This window comes from Psammomys obesus, unplaced genomic scaffold, assembly GCF_907164565.1.
Source record: "Psammomys obesus unplaced genomic scaffold, mPsaObe1.curated_primary_1811, whole genome shotgun sequence".
In the NCBI taxonomy this organism is placed as follows: Eukaryota; Metazoa; Chordata; class Mammalia; order Rodentia; family Muridae; genus Psammomys; species Psammomys obesus.
Genome location: NW_026596152.1, coordinates 3,399,163 through 3,415,314, shown reverse-complemented (window position 1 = coordinate 3,415,314; position 16,152 = coordinate 3,399,163). Strand labels below are relative to the sequence as shown.

Genomic DNA, 16,152 nt, shown 5'->3' with positions numbered 1-16,152 from the left:
GTGTGGACCTTGGAGCCGTTATAAAAAAAAAAAAGTGATTCTCAGAAGATATTTACAGGTTAAGAACTCCATGTAGAGCGGGGAGTTACTGAAATAATGGGTGCCTAGTTCTTAGCCATTCAAGCCGTGTGTGTCCACATCTGTCATTATAGGGATGGGGACAATAGAGGCCATGTGTGCACACTGACCATATCTCTCTGTTGCGTAATGATATTAACTTGACACAAACTAATAAATGAATGCTGACAGGTGCACAAGTAAATGCATTTTTTTCTTATGTTCGACAAGAAGTCATTTCTCAGGGTGGCTGTGGTGAAACATGGCTATCATCCCGACACTCAAGAAGGAGAGACCTGAATTTGAGGCTAGCCTGGGCTACGCATATAGCAAGAGCCTATCTCAAAATAAGCAAACAAAACATTTTCTCCTTTCATTTTTGTTGTTGTTGTTCTTTCCCCCAAGTTTCTGGCATTGTTCATATACTTACACATTTTTACAATTAGAAGAAGCAAGGAAGTTGGTCTCCTGTCCCAGAGTCTTCCAGAGTCACTAGGCTCTTTCACACCCACACAGCTTTCTACTGTGCCACTACTGGGTGAGGGAGGCTGGGTGTGGCCTGCCGTGCTTTGTTCTAAGCACCTCACAAGGTTCTTTACATAAAATCTGGATTTTGTTAGGCTTTTATAAAGCACGCTTTCAGTAATTTCCTGAACAATTCCTTCTACAAGAGAACACAGATACAAAACTTCCCCTATACTTATTTCAGTACAGGACTCAATAATGTCATAATCTTTGAACCCTAAACTGGAACAGAGCCACTTCAGAGACAGAAAATCAAACTTAAAAAGGTTTTTGAATGATCACATCGTCTGTTTCAAAAATTTTAAGTCATGAGACTCCTCTGGCCTTTTTCATGCTGTCATTTTGTTCTTTTGTTGTTGTATTTATTTATACTCTGTCCTGTCTCTCTCTCTCTCTCTCTCTCTCTCTCTCTCTCTTTCTCTCTCTCTCTCTGCCTCTCTCTTTCTCTCATTCTTGTGGGAGTTAGTTCTCCCTTTCCATCATGTGGGTCCTTGGGATTGAGCTCAGATCATCAGACCTGGAGGCCGAAGCCTTTACCTGCTTAGTCATCTCAGTGGCTATTCAGACATATTTGGTACAAGTGAATTGCTGGTGCATAGTTACCAAGTTTGAAGCACTCAAACAGCGAATTCCTAGAAAACTATCAATATCCATTACTTTCTGTGTACAGAGCTATGGACCAGGAGTTTGGTCTACTGAAGAGGGAGAGAACTGACTTTCTGAAAACTCTCATCTTCAGCCCTGCCTATTCTAGGCTGTTGTTTTCTGTCTCTAATTCTGCGTTCATACTTCTTTCAACTGCAATTGGTTCTTTTCAGTTTATAGATGAGATAATCCTTTAAGACATGAGCTTTTATTTTAAAAGCAATAAAAGAAGCTGGTTTTTCCTCCTGTGGTGACTTGAAGCCTTCTACCTTCTCATTTCTGTTCTTTCTGGTTCCACCCACCACAAAATTCAAAAGCTACAAAAAGGCATAGCCTTCCACTATTACCAAGCTTCAAGTGCCTCCCCAGCAGCCAGCAGCAGCCAGTTTCTCCATCCCACTCACACCAAATCTCCAGCCTAAGCTATCATTTCTTCACAATTATCATAACATGACAGCTTTCGGGACAAATATGTCTCTTTCGGGTCCAAACTGTGGTTCCTTCGCTAGGTGGAATAATAAAGAAGAAAGTGTGGATGAGATCTGAGCTGGACTTGTGATAAGGAAGAGGGGAGGAGATTCCACGAGGCAGAGGGGGTTATATGGAGTCTGGTGCATGCTGGGTACCTTAGGCCTTGAGGAAACAAGCCACACTGTAGCAGGAAGTTTAACAAAAGCACTAACAAAATATTGGGGTCACTATAATCCCAATTGCTAGTATCAGCTGGGTGAGCAAGAGGTACCACACACTGTTCTAAGTTTCTAGATGTTTTACTACTTAGTCCTTAAGCACTGCTATGTGGTAACACTTCCTGATCCTTTTACACAGCAGGAAACAGAGTCTTGGGAAGGCGTTCTAAGTTTCCAAGGGCATACAGCTTGCACATAGTCCAAATGTAAGTCCGGGTCAGCTGTGAAGAACAAGAATGTCAAGACAAAGACACGCACCCTGAGTGTGCATGCTAGGGTTTGGCGTATTTCCTGAATGTTAGCTGCACATTCAAATCTTGCTGTCATGTTGTTTTGAGGTAATTCGAGCCCAGCCCTCCTGTAGACAATGTCAGTGGCTGTTGGTCCTCTTGGAACCTCTCTGCACATCATAGACCAATACTTCCTCTTGAATTTCCTGCATTTCTGAGGTTGTCACCAGCTTTGACTATGGCAGATATAGCCCAGAGGGTGACAAGTGGAAAGCGTAAGACTGACTCATTTGAGCAGTGCTGAAATCCAGGAGGCACAGGGGTGGGGGATATTTTTCTTGACTTTTTTTCAGAATGGAAAAGAAAACTAACCCAACTGATTGACCTACATCGAAAGTGCCGATTATAGAATATTGGAGGAGATTTACAAGTCACGAGTCACGAACCAAAAGGCAAAGGGAACAACCAGGGCTTGTCTCTCAAACACCGGGAAATGAGGCTTTGCATTTTCTTTTTAACACTAAAAAGTGCTACAGGAGGTAGTTTCTACCCCTGTAACACAACATCACGCAACATTCGAGAGAGGAGCTCACAATTGGAGGAAACAATATACATATTCTGAGATGACTGGGTTACTAGGGACTGACTGAAAAATGAAGATCAGTTCAAAAACAGCACAGAACAAGAAACACTTAATAAAGCTCAAGGAAGATGTTTGTGGGGCTGCAGAAATAAAAGAAGAGAATATAAAAATATCAGATTGGACACTCATAATGTCTGTTTAACAGAAACCTGCAGCATAGCTCACCAAAGCAGAACTGCTCAGCCAGTATGTCCCGGCCACAAAAAGTTACAGATGCAGCATGGAATGTTGATCCACTCAGTTGGGACATGACCTTGGGACAGTCTTTAGCTGTGAGATAACTGGACAAGGGTCCCTTGAGAGTGGCCCGGGTTTTGCCAGACTTGGGCTCTGTTCTCTCTATCCCCACAGGAGGCAAGCACAATGGTGTCTTTGGCCATGTGTTCAGTGGAACCAGGATGGACTTCAGCAGCCAGCTGAAAGTGTGATGGGCCCTGCTCTTGTCAAGAGACCCCTGTAATTGCTGGAAAGCTGATGTTCCAGGACGCCTGGGGCAGGGCAAGACGCCCAGGAGGCGGCCAGCCAAGGGAAAGGTGCTAGGGGGTGGAACTGTGATTCTGGGTGATAGCTCAGACTGAGAGCATCAAAGCTTGAGCTCTGACTGTATCAGGCACATCTCTGTGTCTGTGACTAATGTGCCCTTTGACCAATTTAGCAACTAAGGACTTTTTTTTTTTTTTAGCACATTGATAAAAAAAATTATGGCTTCATCAAGTTTTGAAGTATATGATGTGTAAAAGAGTTCAAATGGGTCAGCATTCTACTTCCATTATCCTAGAAAAGTCAACATTTTATCTCATTAGCGAAGGAAGAAGAGGGCGTCTTTATGCATCATTTTAGCTGATAGGAAAAACATGGTCAGGCCTTCATTGCCTTCTTGTGTAAAGATCTTCATGATGCTAATTAGCAAGAATGTAAAAACTGTCTGCATCACTTAAAAAGGTTTGATTAGAAAAATGTCACATTTTGAGCACAAAGTGAGATATCGACTTTTTATTGGGGGGGGAATGTTGTTTGAGATCTAGCTGAAGTTTATCCTTGAAAGTTTAAAAAGATATTGGAAGCTCAAGACACATTCAATAGTTAATATTTTCCTTAATATGGTCGATATTACATTTGCTATGTTTTATTTCCAAAAGAAGGTAAGGAGGTATAAAGAAAAGTCTTCCCAAGCCATTCAGTAGTTACAGACAGATTTCTTCTATGCTCCTTTACTGCATTGTATTCATGTCATTTTTTTTTTCCTGATGTGCTATGATGTAAAAAACATTGTGAAGTACTCTAAAAAATCGATTTTTTACAACTAGGAAATAGTCAACCTTTTTTTCCCTTGCATACATGCCAGTGAAAAAAAGGAACAGGGAATGACATGTTAGTATACAGAGGAACAACTTGGCCAAAACAGTTGTTATCTTTTTATTTTTAAATAAGAGCCAGGAAATTCCCAGAATGTTAGGAAAGCAAAGAGACGATTTCTCTCTCTGCTTCAATTGTTGAAGGCATGCAACATAATTTTAGCGGGCTGGAGAAAAAGGATTAACAGGTGAAAATTAAGCCCCGGAAAATTAAAATAAGTGCATTTTATTTATATCATTTAATATGTGAAATATCCGAATGCGGTGCAAGGCTACGAATGGCATGCCTGGTGAGGCCAAAAGGACAGTCTTGAGGGCAGCCAGGTATCCTGCTGGCTGGCCACTGTCTTTATCCACCAGCTGAATCTTCCTTTCAGCTCATCTTCTCAAATTATCCATAGGAGATTTATCCACATACTCAATAAGAAAAATATTTCTAATTATATCCAACCATTCTTAATATGAATGAGAATTATGCAGAGACGCTAGGTTGCCAAGAGGGTTTTTGCCAGACAATTCCTTTTGACTTAAGAAAGAAGAGGCAGCTGCATTGTTTCCATAGCTATCCATATAAAAGAGTCCTGAACGGAGGCTGACTCGTCCTGCTTTTAAAAGCTCCAAGGTAGGTGGGAGCAGGACACTGGCCACAGCCACCGGCCACTGGGACTGCAGCTCCTGTCCTTTTCACATCTGTGAATTCTGGTGCCTTCGACTTTTCATAACGAGTGTGATTTTGTTTCTCCACTAATCAAGTGCCTTGCTCTTTTCTTACACAGGACCCTCTTACTTCCCAGCTGTTCCTTCTCATTTGCCAGTAAGGTAAGGTTTGGACTAACTGGTCCCTGGAGGTGTGATGGAGATTCTCTGGCCTGGTTCCATGTCACTTAGCATCCTTTGAGAAAGTGCTTGTCTCAGGAAACAGCTGCCTTTAAGAAAAGGGACTGGGAGGGAAGGAGGACTTTTATCCCTTCCTTGGTGACTCAGGCACTTGTAGGGTGACATGTGAGCAAAATAAGTTCTAAAGTTTTTTTTTTTTAAGTTATTTTAGTTTGTTTGCTTTTGATTTTTTTTTCTTTGCAAGTAAAAAAATCTGGTAGAAAAGCTAAGATTTTTTTGTAAAACTATATCCTGCTGTTAGAATTCATTTAGTAAACACGATCTCCAATTTAAAAAAGAAAGGCAATTCTTAGAACAACAGTTCTTTTAAACTTTCTGTATGCCTGAAAGAAGTCATCTTATAAAACCAAGACATAGTGACAGTTTTGAATATGGAAGCAAGGTTTTTAGCAGCCCTATGACTGCCGCATGCTGCATCCCTGAAGAGGGAGATTGGGAAACTAGATTTAGATGAGTTCCAAGCATTTGATCCCACAGTGACTGTCACAGGATTCCTCTCCTCCTTGTATTTATTTTTTTTTTTCTGCTACCTGTACCTTGAAGCAGAGCAAGCTGCCAGGTTTCACGTACAAGGAAACTTAGAACACCGGGAACCCTGCCATGCAGAAGCCCAAGGCGGAGCGAGGGTGTGGGTGTCTCCTCCTTGCGTTGAACTTGGTTTAGTGGGCAGAGGCGTCACGTTAGAATAACTGTGCCCAGCACACAACTGAAAATTGGGGGCCGGGGAGGAAATGAAGCACAAAATTTCTTCCATAACTACTTTAGGCAAATTCGGCCAGCTATCTATAAGTGGAAATAAAGTTGTTTTACTTTATATGGCCAGAAAGATGTGTGACATTAGGCTAAATGACATTTTATATGCAAATAATAGCCTGAACCTTTTTCAGTTTGTCAGTTGTCATTTTAATAGTTTTCCCCAAATATCACCCTATCCCACGGGCTTCAAAGTGAAAAGAAGCTGGTGTTATAATCCTTGTTCTAAAGATGGAGTTACTGAGGCCCCAAATGATCAAGAGACTTATGCAAGATCACACAATCCTTGGCAACATCGCTCTACCTATCACCTAGTTTCCAAACTAGGATGTCAGTCTCTGAGGACGGGAGATGCGGAATGTCTTGTCCTAAGCACACATCGCTGCAACCTCTTGCATTTTTGTTACTGTGATGCTTGCTTCAGGAACTGCAGCCTGGGAGCAGTAGAACTGCCTAGTGTAGTTTAGGGGCCCGGAACTGGGGCTCCGGAAACATACAAGGGCCTCCCCTGGTGGGCGGGACAAGATGAGTTTGTGTGCTCAGCAGTGGGAGAGGGCAGCCCACGGTGGTTCTCAACCTTCCTAAAGCTGTGACCCTTTAATACAGTTCCTCATGTTGTGGCGACCCCTACCATAAGATTATTTTCGTTCCTACTCCATAACTGTATTTTATGAATCCTAATGAAATTATCTGTTTTCCGGTGGTCTTAGGTGACCCCTGTGAAAGGTTGTTTGACCTCCAAAGGGGTCGTGACTTACAGTTTGAGAACCATGGCACTGTAAAGATCTCCTGGCTGGAGCTGGAGAAAGGGCTCAGTGGTCAGAAGCATTTGTTTCCCTCGCAGAGCACAGGTCTCAGCACCCACGTGGTACCTAGCAACCTCCGTAACTCAAAGGATCTGATCCTCTCTTCCGGCTTCTTTAGACACCAGGCATGCACGAAGTGCACATTATATGTATGCATGCATAAATACACATGTACACACATACATACACAGAAGATACTCATACAGATCAAATAATAAGACTTCTGAGAAGATCTGCTGGTATACGAGGCAGTGCCCACTGTATGAAATTTTTTTATCCGCTTTAGGGTCTGTGGGTTCCGCAGCCATGAGTTCCGACTCCGAGATGGCCGTTTTCGGGGAGGCTGCTCCTTACCTCCGGAAGTCTGAAAAGGAGCGAATCGAGGCCCAGAATAGGCCCTTTGATGCCAAAACATCTGTCTTCGTGGCGGAGCCCAAGGAATCCTTCGTCAAGGGAACCATTCAGAGCAGAGATGCAGGGAAAGTGACAGTGAAGACCGAAGCGGGGGCGGTGAGTTACGTTTGTGGCGCGTTTTGAAGGTTTGGTCATTCACTTGATGCCAATAGTCATCTTTCCCGTTTACCAGACCCTGACGGTGAAAGAAGACCAGATCTTCCCCATGAACCCGCCCAAGTACGACAAGATCGAGGACATGGCCATGATGACCCACCTGCACGAGCCCGCTGTGCTGTACAACCTCAAAGAGCGTTACGCAGCCTGGATGATCTACGTGAGTGACGCCCACCAAGGGTCTTCATTGTCATCACCATGTGCCCTGACAGCCTACCACTCACACTGAGGCACAAATGCACACTAGAAGTCACTAACAGAATTACGCGTTATTAAAAGGTTCATTATCGTGACTGTAAGGCGCATCCCAAAAGTAACACTTTATCTTCTCTCCCAAGGGAAGGCTACTGTCCTTGCTGTGTGGCTTGACCACAGATCTGTTGATCAACCATGCTTACGCCTTCCCGTCCCCCTCTATTGCAGTTGAAGAATCATCTCAAACAAAGGAAAAGATAAACACACTGTGACACTTAGAAACAGAATTTTTAGGGATCAAATTTCATTCATTTTTCACTCTTTCTTCCCACAATAATAATTCACGTCGGTATGTTTTGGTTCTTTCGTCTGTGAAATGCTTCCAGCATTCCCGGGCAGCGTTGGATATTCTGCCCTGCTCTTCCTATCCCTGCATTCACATTGACTGTGATTTTCCTGGTCATTCTTTCACTTCCTCTGCTACTGCGTTGACTGGGACTGTCTGAAAGGATAACATCTTACTTATATTTTATTCTGACATCCTTGCCGGGTCCTAGCACATGATATATAGCCAATAAACATTTTGAATGTAATGTATTTTATACTCACATTTTCATACAGTTTGGTTGGTACTGATATTTAGCTGGACAACACCCACACAGGTGTACCTGAGTTTATGCTCCATTGCCAATTTAATTGGTTGGTGCCAGTCTTTAACCAGTTGACAGACAACTTTTAAATTCCTGCATTTAATCAAGATTTGTTCTCTGTCACTCTATAACTCAAAAATAGTTTACAGTGTTTCCCAGTGCCACTATGTCTACATACTGTCCCACTTGCTTTTGAAAGGCTTTTATCGTGTTGTCTTAAAATGTTCCAAAGTCCCCAAGCACTCCTTTATCATTGAATACATTTATGTTCAAATTTATGTTCTTATAAATTCAAATTGTCTCAGTTCTGCAAAGGAAATATATTCCTGTTTATTTCAGACAACAAAAATCTCTCATGGTCTACACTTTAAAACAAACAGGCAGACATAAAAATAGGTGCACCCGCTGTATGAAAACCATGACAAGTCCCAAGGGAACTCTGGATTGGTCATTGCCCTCAAAGATGTTGTTATCTGCCAACCAACCAGTTTCTATGCTGATGCCTGGAAGAAATATACTCATGAAAGTCCTTCTTTTTCTTAAAATTCAACTAAGTGAGATACACAGATGACAAGGGCCCTTGAGTAGTCACTCCATTCTCTCTTTCCTTCCCAGACCTACTCAGGCCTGTTCTGCGTCACCGTCAACCCCTACAAGTGGCTGCCGGTGTACAACCCCGAGGTGGTGGCGGCCTACCGAGGCAAAAAGCGCCAGGAGGCCCCGCCCCACATCTTCTCCATCTCTGACAACGCCTACCAGTTCATGTTGACTGGTGAGTAGCCTGGCTATTTTGCATGTGCCTAACCTTTTCACGGCAGAACCCCTAACATCTTGAATCAATTACATCACTCCCTTCGAGACAATCTCCTCTCACAGGCTGTGTGAGATAGTATAGAAGAGCTAATCAGCTCTTTAATGTTTAAAGGTCAGCAGAGGTCACTGGCAGTGAGACTTATAAGAATACGAGCATCGTGTACGGATGCAGACATGTGCACATAGACAGAACCACACAAACGGAGAGGTTTTCTCTGAGGCAAGAGGCAGGAGAACAAACTTGGCTTCTGTGGTTTTCTCTTCAGTATCGTAGATTATGGCCAGCAGTACTCGGGGTACTACCTTTGCCAGAACCAACCAGTCTGATTTTAAGGCATATCCGGTGCTAGGATATTCTACTGTGACGCTGCCTCTCTGGTGTTTTGCTCAGCTAGGTTGATCTTAGGTACTTGTGGTCCCTTTGGAAATGGCTTAGAGGATTCATTAGACTGAGTGAGGCATCAGAGTTCCTGCTCTCCCTTAAAAATATGATGAAACCAAGAGTATTTTCAAAACTTCCTCTTCCCACCCATTCTTACTCTTCATACAGCAAAACATTCCCAATGTCTATGTTGCTCTGCTCCTTTTGCCCACCATGAACATGTCACTAACTTAAACTGTCATCAAAATGGGATGAAAAAGTCAAGTGTAGTTTAGATATTGACTTAGCAGTAGACTATCAGAAAGAAAGCCTTGTGCCTCACCCCTTATACCAAGGTTCTAAGTATTTTCTTCATCATAGGATTTTCCCCCTTGAATGAAATGTTCTGGGGAGATGTAAGACTGGTTGTATTTGATTTACATGGGTGTATGCGCACTGAGCAGGTGTGTAGAAGGTGGGTAACTGGAAAGATGTTAGGCCCTTTTTCATCAGGCACTAACGCTGTTAAATCAAGGAATACAAATTCCGTGCACTTATACTATTCTAGCCACTTACAACTTGGCTTGAAACATTAAATGCCTGCAATTCCTTTTGCAGACCGGGAGAACCAGTCAATCCTGATCACGTAAGTAGGTTTTCATGCTTTCTTCTCATGGCGGCGGAAGCTGCTAGATGTGGGAACTCCTCTGATTGTTCTGATTTAACAGCGGAGAATCCGGGGCCGGGAAGACTGTGAACACGAAGCGTGTCATCCAGTACTTTGCAACAATTGCGGTCACTGGGGACAAGAAGAAGGAGGAAGCAACTTCTGGTAAAATGCAGGTGAGCACGCTTGTCACAGAGCCCAGCTGCTTTGGGGGTTCCCAGGCAAGAAAGCCCTGAGCCTGATATGCAAGGACTGATCTTTCCCTGGCAGGGGACCCTGGAAGATCAAATCATCAGCGCCAACCCCCTGCTGGAGGCCTTTGGGAATGCCAAGACCGTGAGGAACGACAACTCCTCTCGCTTTGTGAGTCTCTTGTACACTGTGATGGGCACTGTCCATTGGCCAAAATCTGTGGGATGTCTATGATGCAGTCTCTGAATCTTTCATTTACGTTATATAATACTGTGGTTTTCTTTGGTGTATTTCATAAACCAAAAATCAAAAACTCTGGCCCGAATGATGTGTGATTGTTTTCTGGAGTGTATTATTATTATTACTATTTACACTGCATATTTTATTTTTAATTTAAAAACAATAACTGCATATATTTATGGGATGCAATGGGCTGTTTTAATATATTTATTCATCATGGGCTAATTAATACAAACTATTTAACACAGCATCACCCCATATGTTTATATTTATAAATTCTTAAATCAAAGTTAAAATCCTACTTGTAAAACAAAAGACACATTTCATTTCTGTTGTAAATAGTCTCTGGCTTGGTTTATGATTAAAGCAGTATTGTTCCAAGTGTCTTGAGCATGTTAATGATTTGATGTTCTTGAAAACAAAGTAATGTTAGTCTTCCTTCAAAGGGTAAATTCATCAGGATCCACTTCGGCACCACGGGGAAACTGGCGTCCGCTGACATCGAGACATGTGAGTGCTCACCTGTGGCACCATTCTCTTTTCGGGATGGCTAAAGTTGCCTGGAAACCAAACCTGCGCGTCCTGTCAGCTCTCACAGTTTTCCTGCTTGCCATCGGCTTTCTTCTAGATCTGCTGGAGAAGTCCCGGGTCACCTTCCAGCTGAAGGCGGAAAGAAGCTACCACATCTTCTACCAGATCACGTCCAACAAGAAGCCGGAGCTGATTGGTGAGGGATATGACAATTGTGACTTCTCTGAAGTCACCACACCATACCAGTCAGCGCATTGCCCAACCTGACATGCCATGTCTGAATTTTGTTGAGGTGTTTTTTTTTTTCATTAAAAATATTGCTATTCAAGATTAACTGTAGAGCTCTGACTTGAGCTCAAGTTCAATCCCCTGTATCAAAAAAGTCATGCCTTGTAAGCTTGTTAAAATTTACATTTTTTTTAATGAAAATTCTTAAGGAATCAATGGAAAAGTGAAAAACTATCTCCAATTTTTACTATGAAATAACCATTATGAACATCACCCTAATCACCTTCTGTATGTATCTTGTTACATATAGATAAATGCATACAGTTTACACAGTTGGAGTAATGGCTACACTTTTGTAATTTATATATATTTACTGAGTATGTCACAGTTTTCTCCATATCAGTATTGCTGCACCATATTGTGGATAGTTGCATAGCATTCCACACTAAAGAGCAGCAAAGTTTACTTAATTATATTCTTTCTCCCTTAAGGCTTCAGTTTGCTTCCATTTCCGATTTTAAAGTAGTCACCACTATCGAGACTATGGTAGTATGAGTTAATCTTCTTTTTCTTTTTTTATTCTTTGAAATTTTCACTCATGCCTACCATTTGTTATATCGCCGTGGTGTTCAAAAACTAGCCAATGACAGGGAACATCATGACATCATCTTCAAGATAGTTAGCGTTCATCAGTCATCTTTCACTCACATTTCATGTGGTGGCCTTAGAATCAATGGAAGTCTGTTGCTTTGATGAAGGCTGTGCTCATCTTTGCTCTCTTCCCTATACTCAGAAATGCTACTGATTACCACAAACCCTTACGATTACCCATTTGTCAGTCAAGGGGAGATCAGTGTGGCCAGCATTGATGACCAGGAGGAACTGATGGCCACTGATGTAAGTGGAACACAGAGCAATGTTTGGGATTATTGAGCAGGATTAGAGAAGCAGTTCACTCTTATCTATTCAGAGCCCCCATGAGCAACAAGAAAGAAGGAGTGAAGGGTGCTAAAGAAATCATGGCCCCGCTAGGGTCAGATGCCGTCCCTCAATAGGCTTTTAAGGTGTATCATCTCAGAGTTTGCTCAAGTCCTTGCTGAAGTTGAGGCCTCAAAAATAATGTGTCTGAGCTTTACCATGTTTTCCTCTAAGCTTCCTTTCAATACGTGAGGAGACACACACCTATCCCTTCATTGCTCAAGTGAGCATCCTTTCCACACCCCTGATAAAGGATCCCTTTCCCTCCAGTAGAGCTGGTGTGGTTTCCTCGGCTAGATCAGTTAGTGAGGAATAGGGACCTGAGGTGTAAGTAGCAGGTCCTAGCCTAATTGTTATCATCTTGATTTTGTTGGCAGAGTGCTATTGACATTTTGGGCTTTACTAATGATGAAAAGGTCTCCATCTATAAGCTCACGGGAGCCGTGATGCATTATGGGAACATGAAGTTCAAGCAGAAGCAGCGTGAGGAGCAAGCTGAGCCAGATGGCACTGAAGGTACCAGCTGCGTCTTCCACCTGACTTCATGCTTCATTTGAGACTCACATTCTTAACGAGTTATTCTGGGTTTTTCTAGGAAGGCAAAGTCACATTTCAGATCTAAGCACTAAAGTAATATACTATGTGAAGCACAGACATGATCTGGGGTAGTCAAGGTCTTGAACTCAGTGAGACTATTTAAAATATACTGAAAACACAGCACACCATGCATGAAGATTAAAGTTTTTGTTTCTTTTTGTTTGTTTGTTTGTTTGTTTTAAAGAAAATGGGCTTCTTTGGGCCCTAATATCATTGTATTTGCTTTTCCTTTTAGTTGCTGACAAGGCTGCCTATCTCCAGGGTCTGAACTCTGCTGACCTTCTCAAAGCCCTCTGCTACCCCAGGGTCAAGGTCGGCAATGAGTACGTCACCAAAGGCCAGACTGTAGAGCAGGTAAACGTGTAATCAATGACCACCACCAGGGGACAAATGCATTGTACATTCCTCGTATAACCTCAAGAGTTCTGTCTTCATCTTTCAAGGTGACCAACGCAGTGGGCGCCCTGGCCAAGGCCATGTATGAGAAGATGTTCCTGTGGATGGTCACCCGTATCAACCAGCAGCTGGACACCAAGCAGCCCAGGCAGTACTTCATCGGGGTCCTGGACATCGCTGGCTTTGAGATCTTTGACGTGAGTATTGAGCTGATTGATGGAGCACCTTTATAGCAGTAAATATATTATTAAGAAAGACTTCGTATTAGGATGCTTTCTTGCCACTGTCTTTATATGAAAACTTAAAGGAGATTTGCTTGGCACCTACTAGTCATTTCCTGTAGTAAATGACAAACAACACGTGTAAGAAGAGACCTTTCAACTCACTAAAGGATAGAAGGAGTTAGATTATAAAAGGGGAGGGGCTCTAAGAATCCTATGGTGTAAAAGAAGCTGACATTAAATAGCACAGTGAAATTTAGTAATATATAATGCATTCTGAGTATACAGTGCAGAAATAACTGAGAAATACTTAGGGAGATAATAAAGGCTAAGAAAGGCTTAATAATTTAGAATCATCATTAATTAAATGCAATTAACTTTTAATGCTTGTTAATGTAATATCATGAAATAAAAATTTCCATTTGATCATGAAATACATTTCTCTGCTCACAGCTTTTTAAAAGTTTATCTTCTTTCTGATTATTACAATAAAACTTGGCTTTAACAGAAAATACAGGAAAGGAAGGAGAAGCCCGTAATTCTACTAAGTATATCTAGTTCACTTGACATTTTGGTAGGGTTTTTAAAGAGATGAATGCGTGCTGTTATATTATAGGTGATCCTCTGTGTCCTGTTTATTGCTTTTGTTTCACACTAAAGAACAATTACTAGTCTCTTGACATTCCCACCCTACTGGCATTCCAGCAGTGCATGAACCAGCAGTTTATGGATTGAGGGTTCGCTCTAGGATGAGCCCTCTGCAAGACACAGGGAACAACTGGACTAAAGATAGGGCAGCCACGAAAAAACCAGAAGAAGATTGTGCAAATTTAAGAAAGCTGAAGAAAAGAGTATTAATGCAGACTTAAAATAGTCCATAAAATGTCAACAGACAGTGACTTCTACATGCTTTAAACTTTCCATGCTTTTCTATTTTGTATTGCAAAAGAGACTGTCCTGACCAAGGATGTTGACACTATCATCTAAAGGTTACTTTGAATCAAATGCTCAGGTAATTTTAGAGAGAAATAAGCACATCTATTTATTTAGTTCAACAGCCTGGAGCAGCTGTGCATCAACTTCACCAACGAGAAGCTGCAGCAGTTCTTCAACCACCACATGTTCGTGCTGGAGCAGGAGGAGTACAAGAAGGAGGGCATCGAGTGGACGTTCATCGACTTCGGGATGGACCTGGCCGCCTGCATCGAGCTCATCGAGAAGGTAGCCTACTCCATCTGCTCTGGGCCCCCTTCCCGTGCACTCTGCTGCTCTTGTTCACTCAGCTGCCTTTGCCTTGTCTTCCATCCAGCCGATGGGCATCTTCTCCATCCTGGAAGAGGAGTGCATGTTTCCCAAGGCAACAGACACCTCCTTCAAGAACAAGCTGTATGAGCAGCATCTTGGAAAGTCTGCCAACTTCCAGAAGCCCAAGGTGGTCAAGGGCAAGGCCGAGGCCCACTTCTCCCTCATTCACTATGCGGGCACCGTGGACTACAACATCACTGGCTGGCTGGACAAGAACAAGGACCCCCTGAATGAGACCGTGGTGGGCCTGTACCAGAAGTCGTCAATGAAAACTCTGGCTTACCTCTTCTCTGGGACTCAAACTGCTGAAGCAGGTGAGGTTTCCAAGCCTTAATTTTTTGCAGCTATTACACCCAAGCTATTAGGTTGAGGCTGGTGAGATAGCCTAGGTAGAAGAGTGGCATGCCAAATCCCTAATTTCTTGAGTAGTAGGCTACACTATAGTTATAAGTGTGTGGTTCCCCACTGACAGGGACCATATTACAATGGCCAGAAAGGAACTGCCAGGCTCTCAGACAATGAGAAGCCTGGGCTTCTGTAATTCTCTCCTCCTTCTTCCACTCTACTCAAGAGGAAACATCTGGGGATTTTAGAAACAATATAGTGACCAAATCCTGCCTCTCAGAAGTAGCCTCTGCTGCTGATTTCTGAAGTCCCTGTGTGCCAAGTATCAGTATCCGAAGGTCTGTCTCTTCATGGTTAGGCGACTGCTGTTCACATCACATTGGTAAAAAAAAAAAAAAAAAAAAAAAAAAAAAAAATCACAGAAAAGTGGGTGTGAACTTAGCTGAAAAACAAAATTTCAAGAGGGCCAGTGGTGTGGGAAGAGGTTCCACTTGAGCATTGAAAGCACAGAGATCAGCTCCCTGGAGCTCACTGACTATTTGAGCGACACTGTCCTTTTTCTTCTTCAGAGGCAAGTGGTGGCGGGGCTGCGAAGAAAGGTTCTAAGAAGAAGGGGTCGTCTTTCCAGACCGTGTCTGCCCTGTTCAGAGTAAGAACAAACTCTAGCAACTCCAACTGCTTTAGGAATTTGACTCTGGAAATATGAGATTGCATTTTCCGGGAGATACTAGGAAAGTGTTGAAAGTGATGACTTCCATTTACATGAAATGGAAGAAATTTAAATCACTCAGATTTAAATCAATCATTATCTTATCTCACCTCCCATGCTAAGTCATCACAGGAGGAAGGGTACCACCAAGGAAATCTTACAGAACTTCATGATCCACCATCCATAATCTAGTTGGGATTAAGAAAATCTCAGTAAGACTAAGGAAACTGTCAGCTGTGGTGCTGCATTCCTGTAATCTTGGACTTGAGAGGCAGAAGCAGGAGGACTGAAAACTTGAAAACAGCCTGTGCTACACTGTGAGAATATTATAATGATGACAGAGACAGATGGATCCTTGGGAGAAACCAGGCTAGCAAGGTCTGGCCAGTGTGGCAAAGCTCTAGTTCAGTGAGAGACCCCTTTTCAATCACATAGTGTTTGAAACCTCAGGATGGACACCCAAGGTTAGGCTAAACTTCCACATAAGTGGTGTACACATGGATGCATACACACACACACACACACACACACACACACACACACACACACACACA

General features: G+C 42.6%; 1 protein-coding gene across 5 annotated transcripts in view; it reads left to right on the top strand.

Moving 5' to 3' along the window:
* The first annotated feature begins 6,906 nt into the window (after positions 1-6,906).
* The window catches only part of LOC129666773 (myosin-2), a 23,981-nt gene continuing 14,735 nt past the window's right edge, over positions 6,907-16,152 (top strand). Inside the window, exons 1-16 of one of the 5 annotated variants that reach the window (XM_055594020.1) lie at positions 6,907-7,110; positions 7,187-7,330; positions 8,631-8,787; positions 9,808-9,835; positions 9,918-10,032; positions 10,127-10,219; positions 10,735-10,798; positions 10,917-11,015; positions 11,841-11,944; positions 12,403-12,541; positions 12,858-12,976; positions 13,066-13,215; positions 14,290-14,460; positions 14,549-14,858; positions 14,925-14,941; positions 15,485-15,538. In XM_055594020.1, the coding sequence (XP_055449995.1) occupies positions 6,907-7,110; positions 7,187-7,330; positions 8,631-8,787; positions 9,808-9,835; positions 9,918-10,032; positions 10,127-10,219; positions 10,735-10,798; positions 10,917-11,015; positions 11,841-11,944; positions 12,403-12,541; positions 12,858-12,976; positions 13,066-13,215; positions 14,290-14,460; positions 14,549-14,858; positions 14,925-14,941; positions 15,485-15,538 (1,968 nt within the window). Of the gene's footprint in view, positions 7,111-7,186; positions 7,331-8,630; positions 8,788-9,807; positions 9,836-9,917; positions 10,033-10,126; positions 10,220-10,734; positions 10,799-10,916; positions 11,016-11,840; positions 11,945-12,402; positions 12,542-12,857; positions 12,977-13,065; positions 13,216-14,289; positions 14,461-14,548; positions 14,872-14,924; positions 14,942-15,227; positions 15,232-15,458; positions 15,539-16,152 lie in introns of all 5 variants that reach the window. The other 4 variants (XM_055594019.1, XM_055594016.1, XM_055594018.1 and 1 more) reach the window with 4 other exon arrangements.